Source organism: Carettochelys insculpta, chromosome 1 (assembly GCF_033958435.1).
Source record: "Carettochelys insculpta isolate YL-2023 chromosome 1, ASM3395843v1, whole genome shotgun sequence".
Classification (NCBI taxonomy): domain Eukaryota; kingdom Metazoa; phylum Chordata; order Testudines; family Carettochelyidae; genus Carettochelys; species Carettochelys insculpta.
The window spans coordinates 59,402,428-59,429,329 of NC_134137.1; the positions used below are offsets into that span (position 1 = coordinate 59,402,428).

General features: G+C 43.3%; 1 protein-coding gene across 1 annotated transcript in view; it reads left to right on the forward strand.

Annotated features, from left to right (window-relative positions):
- The window catches only part of COG6 (component of oligomeric golgi complex 6), an 88,688-nt gene that overhangs the window by 41,929 nt on the left and 19,857 nt on the right, over positions 1–26,902 (forward strand). Inside the window, exons 9-13 of the mRNA XM_074987057.1 lie at positions 6,485–6,613; positions 6,700–6,791; positions 9,686–9,750; positions 21,817–21,908; positions 23,581–23,698. Coding sequence (XP_074843158.1) covers positions 6,485–6,613; positions 6,700–6,791; positions 9,686–9,750; positions 21,817–21,908; positions 23,581–23,698 — 496 coding nt within the window. The remainder of the gene's footprint in view (positions 1–6,484; positions 6,614–6,699; positions 6,792–9,685; positions 9,751–21,816; positions 21,909–23,580; positions 23,699–26,902) is intronic.

Below are 26,902 nucleotides of genomic sequence, written 5' to 3' on the forward strand. Positions count from 1 at the left end.
GATATTAGGGCTTCCAGGTCAGTGCATTACTTAAAAAGATAATGTTGAAATGCAAACTACTATGTGTGGTTTAAAATGGAGATCATCTGATAGCCTCATTTCCTGCATTATTGGACACTCCAAGTCAAGGCCTCAGGATTTGATTCAAAATGCACAAGTGCATCTCCTTACTAGAACTGGTGGGGGATGAAGTTGAATTATGTGTACTCTCCCAGCTTTCATCTTGCCCACATACCCTCCTCTACTAGTCTATGTTTAGCAATTCCTACCAACATGAATAAAGTTAATTCTGTTTTTTCCTCCCTAGCCTTTGATTGCTTTAACTTTTTTAACATTTTCATAAAACTAACTTTTTAAATATACAGTTCTATGTTTTATAAAGAAAGAACATTCTGTTGGCAACTATTGATTATATGTGCAACAGTTCCATTGTCATCAAGAAAACTTAAATTGTGTGTTCATTTATGGCACTACAGTTAAAGGGTTGTACAAATTAAGATAACTATCTTCTGTGGTGAATGCTTAATTTGTGATCAGAATTTTCTAACAGGACTTTTCAAACCTAAATCTTAGCTGCTAACAAAGGTAAATTAACCACAAGATGGCGCTATTAGAACTGTCTTTGTTATTTTTCTTGGTATGCTCATGTTATGCATGTATTCCATTTAGCCTGAATAAAGCAAAATACTTCTGTGTGTCGAATCTTAAGTACGTGATTAGTTATTTTGACTTTAATATGACTACTTAAGTGCTTAAAATTAGGTAGAGGCTTAAATTCTTTTTCTGAATTAGGGCCTTTGAGCAGTATTATGTATTGGAGAACTGAAAGAAAATATTCACGCTAAATATCAAAGGCTTGAAAAACATCAGAAGTCCATTATCTTTTTCCAGCTTTCATGTTGTTGTTCGGTGACCCGAATGCAGTATTAATTTTCAGTAACTATGTGTAGAAGTAATTTGAAATGAAAGTAATTTTAAATAGAAAGAAAAAATATTTTCATCTCCCTTTAGCCCCCAAAAGAGAATAATTTGAAGGTTAACAAATGTTTTACAGTGCTAATTCCCTATACTTTTAGAAGCGTTATGCAGTATTTGTTGAATGGTGAGTAATGATGGTGGAATCAGACACTTATAATTTTGGCCTTTATTATATTTTAAAGTAACTTTTTGTGCTGTATTTTTTGGTAGTTTTGAATTTTTTTTGGCATCGCTGTGGTTAAATATATAGTGCTAGATTGTGTCTAAATTTTAAAGTGTGGTCATATGTTTGGGAGAATCATAGGTTTCAAGAGGATGTACAGCTCAAAGGGAGCTCCAGTAAACTTAGAAGGGAGTGCAGGATGTACAACTCCACATGCCCAGACAGCTGTGCAGGCTTACTTGAAGGAGGTATGGCCTTACCCTGTGCTTCCCCAACTTTTACTGAGGGCAGCCATTCATTACGTAGTGCTGTGCTCTCTAACTATATTATGGCTGGTGAGTGCATAAAAATGCAGCTGGGCACGAAATAGATTCCCTGCATCCTCTCCCCAATGCTGTTTTCAGGCCATGTTAGGGAAGCTACACTATTGCTCACTATATTTCATTAGGGTCATACTGTACAATACTTTTACAATGAATACAGGGTTGTATTTAAATTGTCCTGCTTCAGAACCTTGAAAAGTGCAGAGATGTCTTATTAACCTTTACAGAAGTTTTCCAACCTTTGTTAACGCCAGCATGACTGCTTGCGGAAAAGATATTTCTGATACCTTTTGAAGGTTCTTTGTGGTCAAGACAGATGTCTGATTTTGCTGCAAAATTAGGAGTGTGAAAGAAATTGTTTCAAATAAATGAAAAGCTAAACATTAATGAAATGCCCTATTAGTGCTTCACAGTATCTCAAAGAGTAAATGCTAACGTTTGCTTCAATTAAGAAACTCTGAATCTCTTCTAGAGACAATAGTAGGATTAGACAAAGAGAACAGAGCTGGTAGTTTGTAATATAATATACTGGCCATAAACTTTCTACCTAAGAATAACATTTTAATTATGGTCAACTTTTTTTTGGAGTGAGATCGTGTCTTTACTACAAAGGCATGTTGAGTTACAACAAGTTTTCCCACAAAATGATACATTAAGCTAGAGCTAGCTAGGTGGGGAAGAGGAAGGAAGGTTAAAAGGCAAGTTGGTAGTGCAATGGAAGTGTACTAACTCTAGATACCATAACTTTTCTGCAGCCAATTATCTGTGTTATCTGATTCACTTTGTAACTTGACTGTGATTTTAAACTATAGCCACTGGAACTGGACTAGTACACGTACCTCACAAGTGCTCATTGGCACCAACTAAGCTCTGAATAGGTAGAAAATTATCAGTTTTTTATTTCAAAAATGGCAATGTCTGTCATCATCATATTTTATGATACAAAGAGGGCACTAAAAATGTGTTTGGTTTAGTCTGTAAAGCCAATGTATTTTGGAAACGTTGTCGGTATTTTAGAGACTTGGTTGCTTGTATTCTAGTGTTCATATAATATTAAATTTGAGAAATATGTTAATACTTTCACCTTGTATTGTAGTTTTGATTTTGTGAAGCCAGGGTGATGTCAAAAAAGGAGAAAATGTACATAATGCGATGTACTATATTATGGTGACTTGAATTGAAGGTTATATTTTTTACTTGTTTGTTTCATTTAAAAACAAACAAAAAACCCCACAGCCATTCTTGCACACAACACAGTAGTGGAAGTAACACTTCAGAAGTCTTCAATCTGGTATTGTCCTCCTTGATGAGATATTCAGAGATTTAAACAGTACTGTTGTGCAAACTGAAAGTCATCTGTCTTACCAGAAAACTTGCCTTTGCATTTAATATAGCTTCCTCTTGAGACAAGCAAAAGTTGGGAAAATGGGGATGAGGCAACAGTTAAAAAAATAAAAACACTTTTGCTTTTAATATTTTGAGTTTTTGTTTTTGTTTTTTGTTTTGTTTTGTTATACTTAGTTAACAAAAGTTAAGAGCAATCCTGACGTATTGTTCGCTTCCTGGAACTGCAGCCAGTCCAGAGCAACTGAAATAAATGCTTCATCTGGGTATTCACTTCCTCCTCCCAACTAGAATAAAGATAGTTTTGAAAACTGTGGGTTTTGTAGATGACGCATGAGCAGCCACAGCAGGGAGGGACATTTCCCTGAAGATTTTTTCAAGGTTTTCTCCACGTTATTCCCTCCCCCATCTGCAATTATGGCTCCACTGGGAATTTGGCCTATTGTTGGAAGAGAAACTAAGAGAATCCAAATACTGTTTTCCTGCTCCATAATGAGTACTTATTATAAAGCTGTAGTAAATGCAGCTTTTTGAATGCAAATAATAATTAGTGCTGAATTTATATACAATGCAGAATTATGTCCATGATTATAATGTATTGTATTCTATAGAGGGTAAAAATTAAAATATAATTTTCTGTTTCCTCTTATAAACATATTTATCAGTATGTTGTTACAGCTCTGAAAACTGATGAGCAAAATTGCAATATCTTGTCAATTTCCCATATCGCTAATACTCCAAAATATTATTGCTTGTTTGGAAAAATGAATCAGCTTGGTTTGTGCAGAACATCTGTGGTCTAATGCTATTTTTTCAGGGTGAGGCACTGTTGTCCCGGTTCTGTGAGTAGACATTAGCTCTCTACTACTTTAATCAGATACTCTAAGTGACAAAATTCGTTAAAAAGTATACCTTTGACTAGACTCCTCAGCAAGCACTGACTGGCATGTGTTTTGTTTACATTTTTAACAATGGTGGGCAAACAGACTTAATTTTGGGGTTAAAATACAATGGATTATGCAGAAATTTAGGTATCTTTCAATGTGCTTATTTTTTGCAAAAAAAAAAAAAAACTAGTAGTTTATAGTCAAGATAAATAAAACTTTTCTTATTGATCTTTTCAGAGCAGGGTAGCACTAACCCCACCACCTGTGCAAAAGAATAATGGTTTGTGAATGGTAAAAGAAAATATTTTAAAAGCAAACGCTCTTGCAATGTCAGTGTTTATTAAAGAAAAAAAAAGCTTTGTACAAGTACAAGTCGTCCTTAATAGTATGGCATACAGAATATAACTCTTCTCAATGAACCTTTGAAGTATTCACATTTCTTGAAAATGTGGTAGAGATTTCTTCTGCAGGAGCAGTAATCATTGCCCCTATTTAGAACATTCTGATAATATGTAATCACTTTTTCTTTTTGCAAAGAGACAAGGTTTCGAAAATTTGTATGACATTTCAAGATGCATTTGTTTTCAGTGCTCACAAGTTTAGAGGGAAAGTAAAAGCAGATACATAAAAATAAATCTGAAAAAGAAAGAGGAAGTAGTAAATAATATAAACACAGAAGCTAAGAATTGTAGAAAATTATGAAACACACAAAAATATAAGGAAAAATCTACGTCGAGCTGAGATAAGAACCCTTCGGAGGAATTTATGTATACAAAAGGAATTATAATAGTGGTGTTAGTCTGTTGCTAGTTGGAAATGGTAGAATTGTCAATAATGATGCAGAAAAAGCTGACCTGTATTTTGGGGAAAGCTAGATAATATAGTCATACCATATTATGATGGCATACTTTCCAGTTGTAACTGGGGAGGATCTTAAACAGTAGCTACTGGACTAAAGTAAAACATCTTTAAAGAATCAGGTCTGGAAAAGCAGCCAAAAATTTTAGAAGATGCGGTCAAGGAGCTCTGTGGACCTTGAATGTTGATATTTAATAAGTATGGGAACACTGGGGAAGTTCCCAAAAACTGGAAGAAAAATAGAATGATTCATATAATGCTCTATTAATAAAGAATTTAAAGGAAGGTGTGTAATGGTGTGTCCCTCTTCCACATGAGCCTGGAAAGAGTTAATGTGGCCCCAAATGGGTAAGTAACCTGATAGGGAAACACCTGAAGAAGAGTCAGGCTTGATGAACAAGAATCGACTGAGAATGGAGCTCATCTGAGGAGGAACAGATGGGACTAGTAGAAAGCCAGGAAATATGTCACAGAGGCATACTGCATGAAGGCCCGTAGCAGTTCTGGATGTGGAGAAAGAAAGGAGGAAGTATGGAGAGAATAGAGCTCTTGGTTCCTGGTCCTTAGGGAAAGGTGTGCACTGGGGAGACTGCACAAGCATGCCTGATATAACTGGAATTAGGAAGGGCCCAGGAAAGCAGTAGTAATGTCAAGGATGGAACAGAGCTGCTGCCCTGATGCACCACATGGCAGCAAGGCTGTTATGGGGGTCGTGCTTGCATCAGAGGCCAAGAAACGTCTCAGAGGTTTACATTTGTGTGCACCCCTTCCCCCACTCCTCCATAGGCGCCATGCAGTCAGGGTCTTTGCCACACCCAGCCACATCATGTGGCTAGCCCCCAATCCAATACAAGGATGTGCCCACCATTCGGTGCTGACCATTCTGCCAGGCAGCACCATGTCCTGGGTTGCGCACGGTGAGAGCTCCAAGGGCAGGAAAGATTTGTGGGGACTTACAGCCACTGGGAGGGAGGTCTCCCCCAGCAGCTACGATTTTTGGGGCCTTTCTTCTGCCTAGGGGGACTACTTCAGCTGGTCCTTCACTGGAACCCCCCCTCCACATCCACTGCCCCAACAAGGACCTGGTGGGGCTAGCCACCACAGAGGGAAGTCTCCCCCAGCGGCTACGATTATCAGGGGCTTTCTTCTGCCCAGGAGAACTACTTCAACTAGTCCCCCACTGAAATACCGCCCCCCCCAACAAGGACCGGGGGGGGGGGGGGCGGCTAGCTACCGCTGCAGGGAAGTCTCCCCCGGTGGCTAAAATTTTTGGGGCCTTTCTGCCACACAGGGGCACTACTTCAACTGCCCCCCCCACCAATTAAGCACCTCCTATGCCCCTCCCACCCCAGCAAAGATCCGTGGGGCTAGCTACTGCCAGGGGAAAGTCTCCCCTGGTGGCTAAGATTTTCTAGGCACTGCTGCCATCCACCCATGAAGGCAATTCCTGTGTAGTGAAGAGAGAAGACACACTTTTTTTTTCTCTCTCCTAGCCTTTTCTATCCTCTTTCTTCTAACTTGGGACCCCTTCATGCAGGGAGGAGTGGGTGGAGGGCCAGATGAGAACACAAACTGTGCACAGATATTGTATAATGAACTCGGAAACCAAAAACCCTCCCCTCAGCAACTCTCTTTTTTCCAAATCTTTACCATCTGCTCAAATTCAAATTCATAAAATTCAGCGTTACAAAATCAATGTTAAAAATATTTGAATTTACCTCATCGTGCAGACGTAGCCTCCGATTTCTACAGCTTAAATCTCATGCCTCAGAGCTTGGACTGTGTATAGTGGAAACATTGACGCAACTTTATATATAGCCAAATTAATGGGCATTAGTGCATTGCTCTTAATTTAGGCTAATGTAAATTGAGAGAGAGAAAATTTTTTGTTGGTTCTTTTTCCCGTAAGTGTCTTCATGTTTCAATTATAGGTATACGCTGGATGAGTTTGGAACAGCTAGAAGAAGCGCAGTAGTCCGTGGCTTTATAGATGCTCTTACCCGAGGAGGTCCAGGGGGTACTCCCCGACCTATAGAAATGCACTCCCATGATCCTTTGAGGTAGGATATTAATGATATTGTGCATTACATAATCTTTTGGTCAATCATACAATAAATCCTTTGTGGAAATTCTTGTATTTATGCAGATATGTAGGCGACATGTTGGCATGGCTTCATCAAGCTACTGCTTCTGAAAAAGAGCATCTGGAAGCTATGTTGAAACTTGTAACTACTCAAGGTATTGTTAGATTTTAATGAATATTTTGGAGATCTGTAGAAACAGAAGTAGTGGTGAGCAATATGCAAGAAAACTACTACAAAACTTCTAGAGTGGGCTTCAGTTGCTCCACTGAGGGTGGCTGGAATCGTAAATACTTCAGAAAATGTATTAGTTCAGTATGTTAGGCAAAAAACCATTAATCAAAATGGATAGTCCAGAGCTCAGTAATGTATGTGTTTTCCTGCCCTCTTGGCATATTTAGAAGGGAACTTTCCATGCATGACTTCAGAACACAAGTTCATTTCTGAAAAAGGGCTTTGTAAAATTGCCCTTATAGGATGCCCTGCTTGTATCTTGGAAATGTTGATGTCGGAAGGCAAGGGGAGAGTGAGGAGGATGGAGGTTTCATACTGATGGAGGAAAAACTGTTGAAGGCTCAAGTGACACATTTGAAGAAAAATGTGAAAAGTCTAAGCTCCCATTTTAAGAAAACTGCCTTTTGTTTTTGAATAAAAATTGTCAAATAGTACATTATCCTATGGTTAAAATATTTTAAAACTATTTGAAAGCCTTGGATTTCAAACTCTTAACTTCTACTTTAGTCCAATGGCTGGGCTATTTTAAATTTTAAAGGGGAAATGGCAAGTACAAAGAAATTTAACCCCCCACATCACAGAGCCAGAACAGAAGCCAACTGTTCCTCCTTTGGATCTTAGTTGCTCCAAAAGAAAGAAATAGCAGGGACTGTCCTCTATTGCAGAGTTTCTGAGCTCCACAGGAAGGGAGAATTTCAAGGATTTTGATAAATGGAAGTAACAGAGACCCCCGCATCCTGTGAAGTTAAAAGGACTTATGGGAAAGCAGCAGCCAAAACTGAGTAGGAGCAATATACTTAACTTGTTCTTGCCTGTTACTCACATCTGCTTTCTGCCACTGTGCAGGTGCTAAAGCTCTGGGACTTTGGGAGTTATTAAAAAAAAAAAAAAAGTATTCCGTAACCTTTTGGGTCAGCGTGGCAGCTGTTGTGCAGTTAACAGAGCTGGAAGACTTAATTATATTAAATGAACATTGCCAAATGAAAAAATTATCTACATTAATGCCTGTCTCTACATGCAGCATGAACAGATCATTGTAGCTGTGTGTAAAGTATTACTACCTCGATTTTCTGTAACTGATTTTTTTTTCATTTTAACCTTTTTTTTGTACTAATGTGTATGAGGGAAAGTATTTATTTTTCTGCCGATGAGCACTAAAGTGTGCACTTAAAAGGAATAATGCAGAATTAGGTACATCTCTTTTAGATACTAATAGTTCCAAAGTAGGTGTACCATACTCTGTTAGTTGATTTTCCTTATTGTCAGTGTTTTTGTGTTAAATTTCTAAGTGACTGTTGATTTACCAATTTATGGCATTAAAGCTCTTTAATACAGTGCAGTTGCCTCGTTTTAGTTGCTTCTGCATCAGCAACCTTTCTCACATCAGTATCAAATGATGTGGTTTGTCTGTGTTCTTGCTTCCCAAGGATTGCAGTTATCACAATTTGTGTTTTCATTTTGTGGCTAACAGATCATCTGTTTTGGTGTGAAATAGGGAAGTAACATGTGGCCTAGGGTCACCTGATCTTTATCACATGGCTTAACCACAGTTAGTTACAATTTACCACATGGGCCTAATCTGAGGTTGAACTCATGTTGATAGGTTTTAAATTACAATTAGAGATGTTTTGACTCTGATAATATATTTTGAGTCGAAATTAAATTCAGACCTGTTGGGCAGCTATTTCTAGTTGGATAAATTTGTGACAGTACTGATTACTATGTTTCATGACAAGATAGGACGATAGGGATTTTTGTTGGCTTGTGATGAAAATTTGTTTGCACTGTTCACTCAAACTAGTTAAGGTTCCAATGAACAAGTATCTGTTATAAAACAAAGCAAGCAGTCCCAGTAGCACTTTAAAGACTAACAATATTATTTGTTAGGTAATGAGCTTTCGTGAGAAAGACCCACTTCTTCAGATTCTGGAGCATAGTATGCTATGGCAGGAAAATAAGTATGCGATTAAGACAGCCTATGCCTACGCTAGAGAGTTTTGTTGACAAAATTTGCGTGGTATCCACACACAAAATGTTTTGTTGACCTAACTTGGTACTTTCATCGACAGCCTTCTGCCTGTCCCCGAAAAGGCAGGACACCTTTCTTGACCGAATCGACAAAAAACCACGTGGCTGCTCCTGGGGGCCCTCTGTCAACAGACAGGACTTCTGGGTCACAATTCTGGCAAGAGAGGGTGGGGCAGTCTGGTCACACACTGTCAACAGAGCAGATTGCTTTTTCGATCTGCTTTCATGTGTGGCTGCACTCTGTCAACAGAAGTTTTTTGGAAGATCTCTTCTGACAGTGACTTGGTCACTATAGTGTAGACATAGCTGTAGTGTAGATGTAGCTAACGTTGATGTGGACTCCTGCTTTTCCAGTTCTTACCCTGCCACAAAGGTAAATTATACTGTTTTCTGAGCTTCTACAGCGGGAAGTTTATTTTTGCCCATTTTCCTCAGTAAGTTCTGAAATTTGGAGTGGCATCATGACAACTTCTTGCTAGATACCTTTAGTTTGATTTGTTGTGTGTTTTCTCAAGCCCTAAATATATTTCCAAAATTCTGCTGTGAGTATAGAGTACTAAAATATTCACTCAACGTGTTGTATTGTGAAGTAGGAAATTTGGCTTTCTGCATTGCTTGAATAGAGAATCTCAAAATTAACATGGACTAGTAGGTTTCATTGTTAGTAGGACACACACACATTGCTTTTAGTAGAGAGATATGACCAATGATTAAAACCAAAATCAGCAAATCTGAGGAAGAAAAGAAATTAATGTAAATTTGCATAATGCATGATTTTTTTAACTGTAGGCGTTGAAGAAAATATTCAAGAAGTAGTTGGGCACATTACAGAAGGTGTCTGCAGACCTCTGAAGGTGAAGTATTTTGTTTGTGCGTGTTTGTGTGTGACTGCCATTTATTATATTGTGTTTGTGTTGCAAAAAGCATCTTATCGTATATCTCAGCTGAAGACAATAACAGTGTATTGCAAGAGAAGGTATATTCCTCCAATATTCTCATAAGAATATTGAGAGATTTTATCAGGGCCCTGCCAATTTTATGGCCATGAAAAATGCATGTTAGATCATGAAATCTAATCTTTTGTGTGCTTTCACTTTAGCCACTTGAGGAGGGTGACCATCTGTCCCGTATTAGGTTTGACAGTCCCGTATTTGGGATGCCAAAAAGGCATCCTGACTTATTTTTAAAAAGGACAAAGTGTCCTGTATTTAGGCTCTCAGGGGCTAGGAGGGGGATGGGAGTGCCCATTGCTGCTGCTTCCTGGGGGCTCCAGGGCAGAGCACACCCACTGCCCCTGCTTCCCTGAGGCTCCGGGCCGGGATTACCCGCTACCACTGCTTTCCTGGGGCTCTGGGCAGGGAGCGCCCATTGCTGCCGCTTTTCTGGGGCTCCGGGGTGAGAGCACCCGTGGGTTCTGCTTTCCTGGGGAGGAGGGAGCGCCCCATGGTTGCCACTTCCCGGGGCCAGGGGGAGAAGGGAGTGCCTGCAGCTGACGCTTCCTCAGGGCTGGGAGAGGGGGAAGCACCAGCTCCCCAGGGCTTGGTGCAGCCGGGAGTAGCCACCCCTTCCCCCCACCCCCATCTCCCTTTCCCATTTTTGGGACAGGGCAATATGGTCACCCAACACTTGAACCTCTCTGGTCTGGTGGCTTTGAGAGGAGACTGGCTCGGAGTACAGCAGTAGAAGGCCAGTGGCAGGAGTGCAGAGCTGGGCTGGTGGGCAGAAGCCTGGCTGGGGCTGGGAGTGGAGCTGTGCTGGCAGCATGGGAGCTGGGAGCAGAGCCCAGTGGCCAGAACTGACAGGTGGGTCAGCAGTCAGGAAAGGTGCCTGGTAGTGGAGTTGGTGGCCAGGCGGGGACCCAGGGGCCCTGGAAGATCCCAGAGGACAGCAGGAAATGGGGCCAGCATTGACCTCTCCTTGTCTGACAAACTCCCTTTTCTGGGACTGGTCAGGTCTTGACAATGGTGGACCAGGAAGTGCCAACTGTACCATACAGATTTCATGGGGGAAGATCAGCTTTCCTCTGATTGGTGCTCCTGACCCAAAGGAAGTTCAAGGGCTATTTTAGGGGAGTCATGGTATTGCCACCATTACTTCAGCACTGCTTTCAAGGCTGGATGGCTAGAGAGCAGTGATTATTTGTTGTGTGCCGGGCTCCAAAGGCAGTTTAAGAAGCATTACCAAAGTAAAGGTGGCAATAACATACCATGCCAACTTTATTTTTATGCTGCTGCTTTCTAGGCTGGAGAGCAGCCGCTGCTGACCAAGGTCACAGCTTTGCATGCAGCAGAAATAAGGGTGTTAACAGCATACCGCACTATCTTCTGTACTGTAACAGAGAAAGCCGTGCTAGTCTATATAATATCAAAACAAAAAAGCAGTTAAGAAGCACTTCAAAGACTAACAAAATAATTTATTAGGTGAGTTTTCATGGGACAGACCCACTTCTTCACAACCTATCCTTAATCAAGATGCCACACTCCAGAAGGCCCTCGGTGACAGGCCCGTTCTCTCCTACAACCTCCCAACCATAGGAGGATTCTCACCCACAACCACAGTCTGTGCTGCAGGAACACCAGTCCTGGAACTTTTCCTTGCAACAAACCCCACTGCCAGCTTTGTCCACATATATATTCTGGAGATACCATCACTGGACCTAACCAGGTTATTCACAGAATCACAGGCACATTCTCATGTTCCTCAACTAACATCATATATGCCATCATGTGCCAACAATGCCCAGATGCTTTGTATATTGGACAGACTTCAAACTCTGTTAGACAAAGAATTAATGGGCACAGAACAGACATCAAAACACTCCTGATCCTCAGATCGGTCAGCTGACATTTTAATGGAGTGGGCCACTCTGTTAATGACTTAAGAGTTTGTGTGTTACTGGAGAGGAATTTTCACAACACTCTTGACAGAGAGGCTGCTGGACTCCTTTATATTCAAATTCGACACATTAACATGTGGTTTGAACTGGGATGGGAATTTTCTGGGTCATTGTAGGGGCTCTTTTGCATAGTTGTCTTAATCCAATTCTTGACTCCCCCACCCCACCCTTCTGCCCTCTACTCTCTGATTTGATCACCTTGATAATTTTTTTTCTGATTTGTCAATCTTGATTACTATTTTTGGTTCTTTGTGCCTTAAATATTAAGTCTGTTCTTGTATGGCTATGGTCTGAAGAAGTGGGTCTGTCCCATGAAAGCTCACCTAATAAATTATTTTGTTAGTCTTTAAAGTGCTACTTGACTGCTTTTTTATCTTCTGTATTGCTTCTCTCCAGGCTTCTGCCTGGCCAGCAGCTGCCAATCCCCAGTTCTTCTTCGAGTGTCCCCGTGGGTGCTCCACCATAGGTGACGGCTTGGCCAGCGCCGCAGATCGGATCTTCCAAGCAGTTTCTGCCGGACCGCGCATGCGCCGGCGCGCGCCGCTCCCTGGCGCGCTCCTGGCCATGTGCGCGATCCGGTCCCCGCCAGTTCCTCTTAACCGCCGTCGGCTGCAGACGGAATCCGACTAGGCTAAAGCCACATAGCGTATTCAACGCCTTTATTTGTTTTCTCTTTAAAGTTTTTCAGTTCTTTAGGATACCATAAGTAACCGGTTGTTATTTTGTAAAAAAAAAAAAAAAAAAAAACAAACAACAAACAAGCTACGGAGGGACAGCTCAAGCCAGTCCCAGTAACAAGCGCCGGAGGCCGGGAGCTAGGGCCATCAGCCCTCCTGCGGAGGCAGGCCATCGGACGGGGAAACAGCACAAAGAAGTGCTAAGTACCCACAAACAAACTCAAAGACTCACCAACAATGTCCTCCTCAGGCTTTAAAAAATGTGAGTCCTGCCGAGAGGCGATGCCAGTGTCCGATGGGCACAGTCTATGCATAAGGTGCCTGGGGGAGTCCCATGTGGCACAAAAATGCGCCTTCTGTGCAAAATTAACGACCAGAGCACGGAGAGACAGGGAGATGAGAATTAAACTGCTGCTTCTTGACAAGGCCCTCCAGCCAGACGTGCCGGAGCGGCCGCAGCAGGAGGGACCCTCCGGGGCCCTTAGAAGGAAAGCTGCCTCCCTCACTCCATCAGCGCAAAAACGGAGGAAAGTTTCTCCAACCCGATCCCTGCCGGCAGCAACAGTGAGCGGGACGGGAGGAGCGAGCAGCCCCCAGCCGCAGCAACAGCTGATCGGCGGCGGCACGGAGAGCCACGTGGAAGCGGCTCAGCCTCCGATGATCAGCCAGCCGCCCCGCACCGCAGGCAGGGCGGCGGCTAAGCAAGCGCCGGTACCAGCGGCACCGCAGGCAGCGGCACCGACCCCCGGGGAACCGGCGGTGCAGAGCGCGCAGGCACGTAGCCTGCAGGCGCAGAAGGACTCCGCACGTGCGGCACCGCCCTCCAGCGTGCCTAGCACAGTGCCGACGGGGCCGGGATCCCCCGCCCATCAGGGGGCGGAGTTACCTCCTCAAGGGAGGGGGAAGGCTGCACACAAGAGGAGGCACTGCAGCCCCTCTCCAGACAGGGCTGTGGAGCTCTTTTCTCACAGCCCTCCGCTCATGTTGCAGACTCCAACCAGAAGGCAGGGGCCCCCCCCTAGACTACCCGGAGCCCCCTTCTCCTTTCCTGCAATCAGCCTCCCCATGGCTGGCACCACCCTCGCCCTTCCTGGGATTTGAATCCCTGGACTATTATGCAAAATCGCTCTCTCCAGTGTCTCGACGATCCCCCTCTCCCAGACACACAGGGTACGTGGAAACGGAATGGTCAAGGTCACCTTCCCAGGAACAGTGCCTATACTGCCATGGTCGTCCCTACCACGCGGGGCATGGACACCATCGGCAATCTACCAGGGAGAGATCCCCACATACTACCTCGTACCCCCGAGGGCAATCGCGATCGGGGACGGAGACTCAAGCATCCCAGGGGGGACTGGCCGTGGACCCACGAGATTTTCCCTCGCAAACCTCCTGCGAGAGGGCGCACCGTCACCATCAAGAACCGGAAGGGTCCAAAGAAATGTACCCCAGCGGTTCCTCGTTTTCCTCCCCGGATGAGGCCACGGCCTTAGGGGACGTCCATCCCAAGGACGATCTCAAACAGTTTCAGGAGCTGTTTAAGAGGGTAGCTTTCACGCAAGGCATCCAGACAGCACAAGTGCAAGAGAAACATCATAAGCTCCTTAAAAATTTGAGCTCCCCGGCCTCCTCCAGAGTAGCAATCCCGCTTGATGAAGCGATCTTGGAGTCCGCCACTACCATATGGCAGACCCCGGCAACTATTCCGCCTGTCCAAAAGAGAGCGGATAAGAAATACTTCGTGCCGGCGAAGGGCATGGAGTTCTTGTTTAGCCACCCCCAGCCAAACTCCTTGGTGGTGGAGTCCTCGCAGCAAAGATTAAAAACATCTCAATTTAAAACAGGGGGAACGGACAAAGATGCCAAGAAGCTAGAGCTGTTCGGCAGAAAGGTCTACTCCTCCTCCACTTTAACCTTGCGAATGGCAAATTATGCAGCGCACTTGGCGAACCATAATTTCGACAACTATGCCAGATTAACTTCCCTCATGGACTCGCTTCCAGAGGACAAAAAGCCGGTCCTCAAGGCCATAGTGCAAGAGGGCTACGCGGCTGCGAGGATGGAAGTTCAGATTGCTTTGGACGTTGCAGACACGGCAGCACGTTCCACAGCAACTGCAGTGGTGATGCGACGGGAGTCCTGGCTCCAGACCTCGGGCATACCGAGAGATCTGCAGGCGAAGATAATCGACCTTCCCTTCGACTTGCAGAAGCTGTTTGCTGAATCAACTGACTCGGTCCTTCATTCCAGTAAAGATTCAAGAGCCACACTCAGGACCCTGGGGATTTACACCCCTCCATACTCAAAGAAAAGGTACTACCCACAGCAAAGGCGGTACCAATACCAGCAACAGCGCCCCCAGTATCACAGGGGTTACGAGCAAGGGCGGCATCAGCAGCACCAGCAGTACAGAACCCCCAGGCGACGCTCACAACAGGGCCGTACGTCCTCGGGGCGGGGCCAAAGGCCACAAGTTTGACATACAAATCCAGGGCTGCGCCATCACCACCATTGCACAAGATCATCCGAAACGACTTTTTCACCATCGCCTCCGACCATTCTACGACCAGTGGCAAAGGATCACCACAGACAAATGGGTGCTGGAGATCATAGCCACGGGGTACGCCATCCCCTTCCAGTCGCTCCCACCGCCGCGACCCCCGCCCAAGCCCCACCCCCAGGAGGCCTCCCATGTAGCCAGGCTCAGGCAGGAGGTGGCCCACCTAGAGTTCATAGGGGCGGTGGAAAAGGTGCCGGAGCAACTGCAAGGGAAAGGGTTCTACTCTCGGTATTTCCTGACGGAGAAAAAGACAGGAGGCTGGAGGCCCATCTTAGACCTTCGTGGCCTCAACAGGTATCTGCGCAAGCAACGTTTTCGGATGATCACTATTGCCTCCATCCTTACAGCACTGGACGATGGAGACTGGTTCGCAGCCCTCGATCTACAAGACGCGTACTTCCACATAACCATTCATCCGGCTCACCAACGTTTTCTCCGGTTCATGGTGGGCAACGAACACTTCCAATACAAGGTCCTACCGTTTGGCCTTTGCTCGGCTCCCAGAGTCTTCACCAAGACCTTGGCAGTGGTGTCAGCCTACCTGCACAGACAGGGGGTGTTTATTTTCCCGTATCTGGACGACTGCCTGCTCAAAGGGACCTCGAAAAGGGAGGTTCTCCGCATGATACGCGTCACAGCAAACATGTTCTCCTCACTTGGCCTGGTTATCAATCTGGCAAAATCAAAGATAGACCCCTCACAGGACATAGAGTTCATAGGGGCTCGCATAAACTCGGTCTTGGCGAGAGTATACCTACCAGAGGCTCGCTTTCGAGCCATCGGTTCCCTCGTGCAGGTCATCACCTTCAGCCCTACGGTGCCGGTCTTGACGTGCTTGCAGCTGCTGGGCCACATGGCAGCGGCTACGTTTGTGGTACAGAACGCCAGGTTGCACATGCGCAGCATGCAACATTGGCTGGCAAGTGTATACAAGCCGGCAGTACACACCGTTCACAGGGTGGTGTTGCCCCCACCTGGGGTGCGCGAATCCCTGCAATGGTGGGTAAACCCCGGGAACTTGCTAACAGGGGTACCCTTCCATCAGCCGCAAATATCGGTTTTCCTCACTACGGATGCCTCCCTCATAGGGTGGGGAGCGCACATGGGCGAAGAGGTGGCTCAAGGACTGTGGTCACCCACGGAACAGTCTGTACATATCAATGTTTTAGAGCTCAGAGCAGTGTTCAACGCCTGCAAACACTTTCGAGCCCGTATACAAGGCAAAGTCGTCGGGATTAGTACAGACAATACCTCCACCATGTTTTACATAAACAGGCAAGGAGGAGCTCGATCCCGTACCTTATGCGCGGAAGCAATCCACCTATGGAACTGGTGCATCGCCCACGATATAATCCTGAGAGCCTCCTACTTGCCGGGCACGCACAACGTGAAGGCAGACCAGTTGAGCAGACGTTTTGCGCTCACCCACGAGTGGCAGATCCGTCCCGATCTACTACGGCCGATTTTCCACGCATGGGGGTTTCCCCAAATAGATCTGTTTGCCACTCAGCACAACAAACAGTGCCCACGATTCTCCTCCAGAGCAGGGCTGGGCCGGGGGTCCCTGGGGGACGCGTTCGCGATCCCGTGGGGAGGCCCCCTGCTTTACGCGTTTCCCCCCGCAGTGCTGATCCACAAGGTTCTGCAAAAAGCCAGGAGAGACAAGGCTCGGATGATCCTGATAGTCCCAACATGGGATCGCCAACCATGGTTCCCCCTACTCCTGCGCCTGTCGGACCGCCCACCGATGCCTCTTCCGGTGGCGCCGGATCTGCTCACGCAAGCCCAGGGGTCCATAGTGCATCCGCACCCCCAAAGCCATCTTGGCGTTCAGACATGAGGAGGGAGGGCACACGGTGTCCGCCCACCCTATGGTTACCAGGTTCCTCAAAGGGTTGGTAAACCTATACCCCCCTCGGAAACCGATTCCACCTTCGTGGAGCTTGGACCTGGTGCTTACCACACTCATGGGACCACCGTTCGAGCCCTTGGCCACGGTTCCCCTTCGCCTCCTTACAGTAAAGACGACCTTTCTTCTTGCAATTACGTCAGCCCGTCGGGTGAGCGAGCTTGCGGCAGTCATGGCAACGCCACCCTGCACTGTCTTTTCCAAGGAGGCGGTAACCATACGGCTGCATCCAGCCTTTGTTCCCAAAGTTTCTTCCGAGTTTCACATCAATGAACCTATTGTTCTACCCTCGTTCTATCCAAAGCCTCATAACTCCAGCGAAGAGGCGCGCCTACACCTCCTGGATGTGAGGAGGGCGCTAGCCTTCTACGTAGACAGGACCAAGTCCTTCCGAAAAACGGATAGACTCCTGGTCTCCCTCGCTCCCAAATCTAAAGGAGAAGGTCTCTCATCGCAGAGAATCTCAAAGCACATTGTATCCTGCATAAAAATGTGCTACGAGCTCAGAAAGACTCCTTTGTCGGCCACTCCCAGGGCTCATTCCACCAGGGCGGTGGCAGCATCAACAGCCTTTTTCAAGGGCGTTGCATTGAAAGACATTTGCAGAGCGGCGACCTGGTCATCCTACGACACGTTCGCCAAACATTACGCCCTTCACAGGGTATTCCAAGAGGATACCCGTCTCTCTGCAGCGGTCCTCTCGGGGACCAGCTGCACATAATCCGATTACCAACCACCTATCTGGGTTACTGCTGGGTAGTCACCTATGGTGGAGCACCCACGGGGACACTCGAAGAAGAAGGAGAAGTTACTCACCGTAGTAACGGTGGTTCTTCGAGATGTGTCCCCGTGGGTGCTCCACTTCCCGCCCATCCTCCCCGCTTCAGATCTCTGTTAGTGTTTTGCAGGGGCAACCGAGGCGGTTGGTCGAGGAACTGGCGGGGACCGGATCGCGCACATGGCCAGGAGCGCGCCAGGGAGCGGCGCGCGCCGGCGCATGCGCGGTCCGGCAGAAACTGCTTGGAAGATCCGATCTGCGGCGCCGGCCAAGCCGTCACCTATGGTGGAGCACCCACGGGGACACATCTCGAAGAACCACCGTTACTACGGTGAGTAACTTCTCCTTGTCCAACTCTGAGGCTGTGTCTACACTTGCATTCCTCTTTCAAAAGAGGTATGCAAATGAGGAAAATAAAAATGCAAATGAGATGCAGACTTGCATATTTTGGCACCTCATTTGCATATTATTTCCAAAGAGCTTTTTTCGAAAGAAGACGACCAGTGTAGACACTGTTCTTTTGAAAGTAAACCCCATCTTCGAAAGAATCCTTCTTCCCTTTTTTATGGGAAGAAGGGTTCTTTCAAAGGTGGGGTTTACTTTTGAAAGAGCAGTGTCTACACTGTTTTTCTTCTTTTGAAAGAAGCTCTTTCAAAATAAGAAATGCAAATGAGGTTCCAGGTGCAAATCTGCAGCTCATTTGCATTTTTGATTTCCCTCGTTTGCACACCTCTTTTGAAAGAGGAATGCAAGTGTAGACACAGCCTGACAGAAGTGCCACCACCTGTAGCAGTACACAAGTAAGGTAGCAGTCTTGCAATCTCCTCCACAGTAACCTTGTAAATCTTGCCCCTCCCCACCCCCGGCACATAACTTCTTTCAGATCAGGATCCCTACAATTACAACACTGTGAAATTTCAGATTTAAATATCTGAGCTCATGAAATTTATGATTTTTAAAATCTTATGACTGTGAAATTGATCAAAATTAACTGTGAATTTAATGGGGCCCTAGATTTCATTAAGTTTTTGTTGCATAAGAAAAGAGATCTTCCCATTTTATATATAATTCTAAGGCATTCTGATCCATATCTGGTATCTTCCAAGATTCAAGGGTACTCAGATCCAGTGTTCAGACTTGAAACCAGTAATAAAAGCCTCCATTTTCTTTCTGGAAAGGAAAAAAGAGGAAACTTCTCCACTTGGAGTTAAATTGATTTACAATATTGTGTCTTGTATTTTGCATTCATAGGTACTTTTGGGTGAAGCACTGAATTAAGAATACATTTAATTGAGATTCCTAACATGTAAATATGCAACAAATGGGAGATTAATGGATTCCATATTGTTTTAAATCATCATTCTGCCACATTCCATGGAAGAGAAATAAACTCTGCTCATTAAGGCTGTGTCTACACGTGCCCCAAACTTCGAAATGGCCATGCAAATAGCCATTTCGAAGTTTACTAATGAAGCGCTGAAATGCATATTCAGCGCTTCATTAGCATGCGGGCGGCAGCGGCGCTTCGAAATTGACGAGCCTTGCCGCCACGCGGCGCGTCCAGACAGGGCTCCTTTTCGAAAGGAAGCCACCTACTTCGAAGTCCCCTTATTCCCATGAGCTCAGGGGACTTCGAAGTAGGCGGGGCCCTTTCGAAAAGGAGCCCCGTCTGGACGCGCCGCGCGGCGGCAAGGCTCGTCAATTTCGAAGCGCCGCTGCCGCCCGCATGCTAATGAAGCGCTGAATATGCATTTCAGCGCTTCATTAGTAAACTTCGAAATGGCCATTTGCATGGCCATTTCGAAGTTTGGGGCACGTGTAGACACAGCCTAAGTGTAATGAAAAATGTACAAATCCGATCCATGACAATGCCATGCTTATTATAATTAAGATTCCACACAAAGAAAACAATGAATTAGGGATAATTAACTTAAAATTAGTTAATGTACTAATAAGGCTTATTTGCATGTAATCTGTAAAACAAGTGTTTTTAAAGTAGAAAAATTAAAATAAAGTTCCTGGAAGTCACCTGTCTGAATAGTTGACTAACACGGTAAAGTAGCTCATAATATAAATATTAAAAGACAAGCTGTGCCTGACATATTGGCATGTTCTTGACTGAATAAGTGAAAAATGAAGGGAAGGATGCGGGGGTTGGGAGGGGAGATTAAAGAAAGGACAAAGAGGAAAGTACCGGTAATCAAGTAACAACAGACACATTTCATAACTTCAAAACTTGCTTCTGCCAGTATACCATGGCATCCTTCTTTCCCTAAGCGTTTGAGTGCTAGAACGTAGCACTTATTTTAAGATAGACTTACTTTATTTTCCCTGCTTACATCTGACTATATATAGGATTGCTTATGATTTTTGATGGTTTAGGCTTACTTGTAAAAATGTCTCATTCCTTGCAATTTCCTTACATGTAATAGGATTTGCCCAGCTTTACTTGATGATATTGTATTTGTAGATCTTAAAGGTTACAGTTTTTGGTCCTGGGTGCCTAAAATAAGTTGAGATAAAAAGTAAAGTGATTAATGCAAAACAGATGAACTAGATTTTAAAAAGTCACAACTGATCTGAGTTAGTAATTAAATCTCTCATTTCATCATAGAGGAGACTGTGGTTAACCATCACAATGTATTTTTCTTCCTGATTTAAGATGTTTAGCTATTCTACTAAGGACAATTACGTGTCGATCACATAGCATCCTATCTGACCTCCCAAAACACACAACCAGGAAAAAAAAAATCAGAAAGTGTGTCGATGATGGATGTCAGCCTGGCAAGCTTTGCCTATAGCAGGAAGAAGAGCTGGAACTCCCTTGTAACTTTTAACCCAGTATTTAGGTTACACACCTGGGATGTGGGAGACCCTGGATCCAGTCCCCCATCCAGTGATTTTAAGTATGGGCTTTGATGTCTCTGAGGAGTACCCTGAGTACAAAGGAGGGCTTCATCATAACTTCTTGCTCAAATGTGTAGCTGCTTAATGCCAAGAGAGGCTTTGCAGCTGAGACTCTCAAGTCAAAGAGATGTCTCATTGCAGACCAAAAATAAGCTCTTGTCCCAAAGAGGGTGAATTTTAGTATATGTCCTTCACCTGGTTCCTCCAATTGACTAGCTTAGGTGAAGAGCTGCCCATTGTGCTGGCTTTTGTAAATCCCATTCTAATGCACCTATCTTTTCCCAGTCATTAAATAGGGTTCCTACATGCCGAACTCAGGATTTGTGGATCCCAGTGACTTTCTAGGAACCTAAAACACGGGCCTGGTAACACTCAGTGTTACTATGCCTATTTTTATGTATGAATCTGGCCCTGGGATGCCACACTGAACAGCAAACAAATTATTTGGAAGGATGAGGAATGTTTTGCAATGTTTATATAGATTTGTCACGTATAAGCACTTGGGGAGTGATGGTCACTGACCACGATTGCTTCATAGATGCTTAAAAAACAAACCTTCTTATGACTATGGTTAGGCTGCATGCCATGAAGACAAATGAAGACTTTTTGTGCTCTGTAATTCAGCACTCTTGACCGTTTCAGCATTTCAATAAATATATTGGATTAGATTCAAATATATTTGTTTACCTACCATTAGCATCTCTTTTCAAGATGAACACTGGCTACAGCTCATCACTAGCAGGTGAGATTAAATTAGGTAAAATAACTTAAATAAACCCCTTCATATATCAGTTCTAATTATTCTGTGTCTTTGAGTGCTGCCATTGATAATCTGTTGTAGTTAGGGAATTATGCAGCTGTTTTTGCTATGCAGAGTTATGTGGAATTCCAATATATACTGATGCTAATCCACAAAATAATATTACGTAGAGATTTCCTGCAACAATTTACATACTAAACTGTAGGAATCGGAGCCATTTTTAAGGAGTGGCTTACACCTGCTTGTTTTCTGTCCTATAGCTTGCTACTAAGTGTGTGGTTCAAGAGGAACCCTTCAGCATAAGTGCAGAGTGTGATATCTTATGCTTCTTGCAAAGTTCATTTGTTGATGAATATCCCTAATGCATATGAGAGCATAGAGTCTGATTTTCGGAATATATCTATAACTAAAAATGATTATTTTTTTTCCACAGGTCAGAATTGAGCAGGTGATTGTTGCTGAACCAGGAGCAGTTTTGTTATACAAAATATCTAATCTTCTCAAATTCTATCACCATACAATCAGGTATATCAAATTACTAATCATATTAAGTAAACCACCTATATGAACATGCACCAATTCTGGGACAGTAAAACCACTGTCTGGTTTGATTTGGTTTTATTTTGTTTTTGGAATTATGCTTGTACTCGGCAGAATATGGAGCAAGGAGGAAGACACAACCCTGACCTGAGATAGTAATCAATGATTTTGGTGATTTTAATAAAAATCTGTCTGGAAATGGAAAAATTGTCCACATATAGTTAAAGTTCATTTCTATGTGGCATTGTAGAAATTAAACTGCACGCAAAACTTAAACACTCAGATTATGAAATGCCAGAACTAAAGTTACCTCTTCAAACCTTAGCATCAACTCAGATGCTTTCCAGCTGTGAGATTTATATTCAGAGGCTTATATCTTGGTAGTTTTTCATGGGAACGGTAAAAGACACATCCCTGTCCACCAACCTGCCAAATTTCATGTCCCTATTTTAAAGCATGAAGCAGTACAGTTTCTCAGTAAAACAGTTGTAAAATTTTGTTTTAACGTAGACTTAACAGCATGATTATCTTAATCTTGTTTTGAAGATGGCTGAACTATTTTTGCTAAAGCTTCCCAAAAGTAGGTGAGGAAGACAACTGGAATAGATTTTTTTTTAGACCAAAATCTTAAAGGTTTAGTAGTTAAGCAACTGAAAACACACTTATAATGAGAAGTATTTGACAGCCTTAAGTATAGGTACTGCTGCCTGTAATATATTGTTTAAAGATCAGAGATAATACCACTTATTCTATTAGCCAAATGGTTTTATCAAAAACAGAGCAAACAGGTCTAACTACTGTAGTATGGGCTAATTTGAGAGGTGGTGATTTTAATGGGGCTGCTGGTGCTTTGAAAACCAAACTGTTTTATAAGGAGATCATATATAATAGGTTTTTACTCAACGCAGTCTGTAACAAAGTCAGTTTTAGTTTAGACAACAAAATCCTATGCAAAAGTGGACAGAAAAGTTGTACAGCATAATGAGTATAAAACAGTTGTGGTAAATCTAATGAACAAATTTTACATTTCCAGTAGTGAAGTATGTACTCTGTAACACTTAAAAATATACAGTTTTGTACATGAAAAGAAACATTTCACCTGGAAAGTAGTGGGGGTGGAATGACACTAGCCATATGTTTTTTCTCATTTAGATTTTGTTCTCTGTAGCAAAACCAAATTTGAGTGTTTTTCCCACTATTTAAAGAGACAGTAGCACATTGAACGGGTAAGCATATTAACCTGTTGGGGGGGCCCGGAACCAACTTCATTATGTACTGCATTTTTGCTATATAATTGAAAATTTAGATTATTTTCCTTCCTTATTTGTTTTAAACATTAAAACAAATAAAAACCCCATCACGATATAAACCGAATTGGATGTTTAAGAAGTTCCCCCCCTTTTTTTTCAATGCTGTTATTCCAATATTATTTTTAATTAACATATTACTTTATATAGGCTATAGGTAAGATAGCATCTAATAGCCTTTTATCTTGGCTGGTCTTGCTTGTTCTCAGTAATCATCCTAACATACAAATTATTAAAATTAGTTAGACTTTTACAGACAGTGTTATATTTTTGATCATTATATTGCCTAAAGTATCTGGACCCTTTCTTTCTTTCTTGGATGTAACTAAATATTTTCTTTTTGATTTCAGTGGTATTGTGGGAAGTAGTGCAGCCACATTGTTAACCACAATTGAAGAAATGCATTTATTAAGCAAAAAGATATTCTTCAATAGCCTGAGCTTACATGCAAGTAAACTAATGGAAAAGGTTTGTTGCAAGAATATTAGTTTTCATAATTTAAAACAAATCCTACAGTTTTTCTTTAAAGTAAGAAGACTAATGTAGTAAAGGTCTGTTTTCATTTAGTTTCGTTATCTTAAAGTTGACATTTCATTTTGCTATGTTCTCTGCCACCCAGTTAAGAGAGCATGAGAGAAATTTAATATTATCATTATTTATGTTATTAGCCATATAGATTGCCCAACTGTAGATGTGTGCATGCTTCTATGCACTTCTAGCCAGATATTTTTTGTTAGCAGTGTCAAATAATCCAGTTACGTTGATTTACGTAAAGTAATCAACATCTGTTGATTATAACAGAGATAAATAATTAAAGACAATACAAGTAATATCATTTAAGTGTCAAGCAGTATATACACATCTTTGATCTTAAGGTTAATTGAGTACAAGCTACAGATAGATGAAAATAATAGCATCCATATTTTCCTTGATCTCTTATCAATACAAGTGAATGGGCTGGTGCCTGCTTAGCCCATTTAATATTCCTGTGAGACATATAGTTGAATCGGCCTGACTACGTTTCAGTGCACTTTGACAGGCCTTTAAAGATTATATACAGGTGAAGTGGCCTGTTAATTTTAATCTGAGCTGGTTTGGCAGCATCACACACTGGCTACATCTACACTAGCACACTATGTCGAAGTAGCCTAGCCTATTTCGACGTAAGAACATTGAAATAGGCTACTTCGATGCGTATCATCTGCATGTCCTCCAGTGCTGGTGCCATCGATGTTCAACATCTAAGTAGCAACGGGGAGTGTCAAAAGGAGCCGGCCCAAAAGGAAATGCAGAGTGTCCACACACACAAGCACTCCCCATCAAAATAAGAGGCCAGCAAAGCCCCAAGCCGCTCCCTTAAAGGGCCCCTCCCAGGCACACTTCACCTGCACAGCATGAGATCCACAGAGCCAATGACTGGTTGCAGACCCCATGCATGCAGCATGGACCCCCAGCCGCAGCAGCAGCCAGAAGCCCTGAGCTAAGGGCTGCTGCACATGGCGACCATAGAGCCCCACAGGGGCTGGACAGAGCGTCTCTCAACCCCTCAGCTGATGGCCGCCTTGGAGGACCCCGCTATTTCAACGTAGCAGGATACGGATCGTCTACACATGCCCTACTTCAACGTTGAACATCGAAGTAGGGCGCTATTCCCATCTTCGGATAGGAATAGCAATTTCGACGCCTCACCGACTAATGTCGATTTCAATGGCAAAATAGCGCACGGTGCATGTAGGCGCAATGCATACTATTTTGACGTTGTGCCAGCTACTTCGAAGTAGCTGACTAGTGTAGACGCACCCACTCTGTCTCAAGTTCCTCAAGCTTCGGGGTGACCATTTATCTGTGCCAAAGTTCTAGGCCTCGCATCCTATGCTAAATATCTTACAAGATACAGGGCTTTAGTTTTCTTGAATTACTACTGAATATAGTAAAAGCAGAATACAGGCTGAACCTGTCTAGTCCAGGACTCTCTGGTCTGGCAACATCCATAGTCTGCAACAATTTTAGTTAGCCAGATGTCCACTTCCCTTTGTTCCTTCCAGAGGCACAGTCAGCAAGAGGGAGAAAGAAAATCTAGATCAAAGGAGAACTGATGGGCAGGATATACCTTCTGGCTGGCAAAAGCAAGGAAGGTCCCTGGTGAGCCCATAGCTCAATGACTTTCACCTTTTTGGTTTTGCCTCAATGTATTGGATAACAAGCAAACCCCAAGGAAAGGGACATTTAAAATTACTAAAGTTTGTGGCTTTGTTTTTATTCCTTGACAGATGAAACAGCCAAACTTCTTACTGGCTAGTATTCTTCTGGATTTCTTTTGCTACTATATTTGTAGTTTGATAAGTACTTTCTTTCCTGCAGCTTTTATCTCCTCTTTGAGGTTGCGTCTATATTCACACGGAAAGTCAACAGCTGATACGCAATTTTAGGTACGCCAGGATTTTACAGGGCCTGATTAAGTAGGATTTGGGAACAACAGAGGGCTGGTAGACGTCGTTTGTTCCCAAAGTCTGCTAAATCAGGGTCTGTAAAATTCAGCGTTTACTGTATTTTTAAATGGAAAAGTTTTGCGATGTGGTCTAAGCAGGTTTATATTATTACCAATACTGGTGATATTCCTTATCACCTGAAAAATATTCTGTTTAAAGTAATCAGAAAATCAGGATCTGGTTGAAAGATGGTTGATTACCCTGAATGTTGTTTAGATTTCCATTGATAAATTCACAGAATCCCTATACATTTCTTTATAACTTTATTTGGAAAGCTAAAGTAGATGAAAATTTGGGCTATATCTTTCAAGAGAAATATGATCTAAATTTTGTGTTTGTTCAGTCTGTTACCACTAGCAGGTAGATACTCACAGTGCCCTAAATGTTTCCTAATATACGATTATGAAACCATATGTGCAAGATCCAGGGAAGAGGAAAATTGTCCTTTCTTAACCATGATACTCCTCTTCTTTGGTGCTGATTCTATTCAAGCAAGTTTTGTTATCACAGCCTCTGTGGAGAGATTTGTAGCACTATCATTGTGAGGGTTCCTTCCCACCCCCACACACACCTGATCATCTCTGTTTGTTTGATTACGTCTCTTCCCCTGGAGACTATACAAGATATCTAAATTATTTGCCCATTATGTGCAGGCCATGTGAAAGAACTTCGTCTTAGAAGGAAAAGCTCTAAGACTCAAGAACTCGGAAGTAGACTGACATGTGGTTATTTTAATTGACCATGCAAATCCACTGTTGGACAGATAAGCCACAAGAGAAACTGCAGACTCAAACACTGCCCCTAGATCCTCACCACCGCTGCTAACCACTGTCTCTCGAGACAAAAAGGGGACATAGCATCAAGGATTGTATAACTATATAATGAGCTAGTGACTCACTTCCAGCACTCCAAACTTCAATAAAATGACTTGAGTTTGTGTTATCTTTCCCCTCCGTTTTAGCTTACAAGCCCACTACAGATTTTAATTTTGCTAATTTCCCAAGCAGCCATGATGCCTGTTGCTAAATACTAACTTTAATGCTAACTGTGACTGAGATGCTCAGGGAAGGTTGGTTTTATTTATTGTCAGTAAGTAATAAGTGGTATTGTAACACTGCAAGTTATAGGCAAGTATATTTTAGAACAAGCTATTGATCTGTCCAGTGTCAAAATATTGAACCCC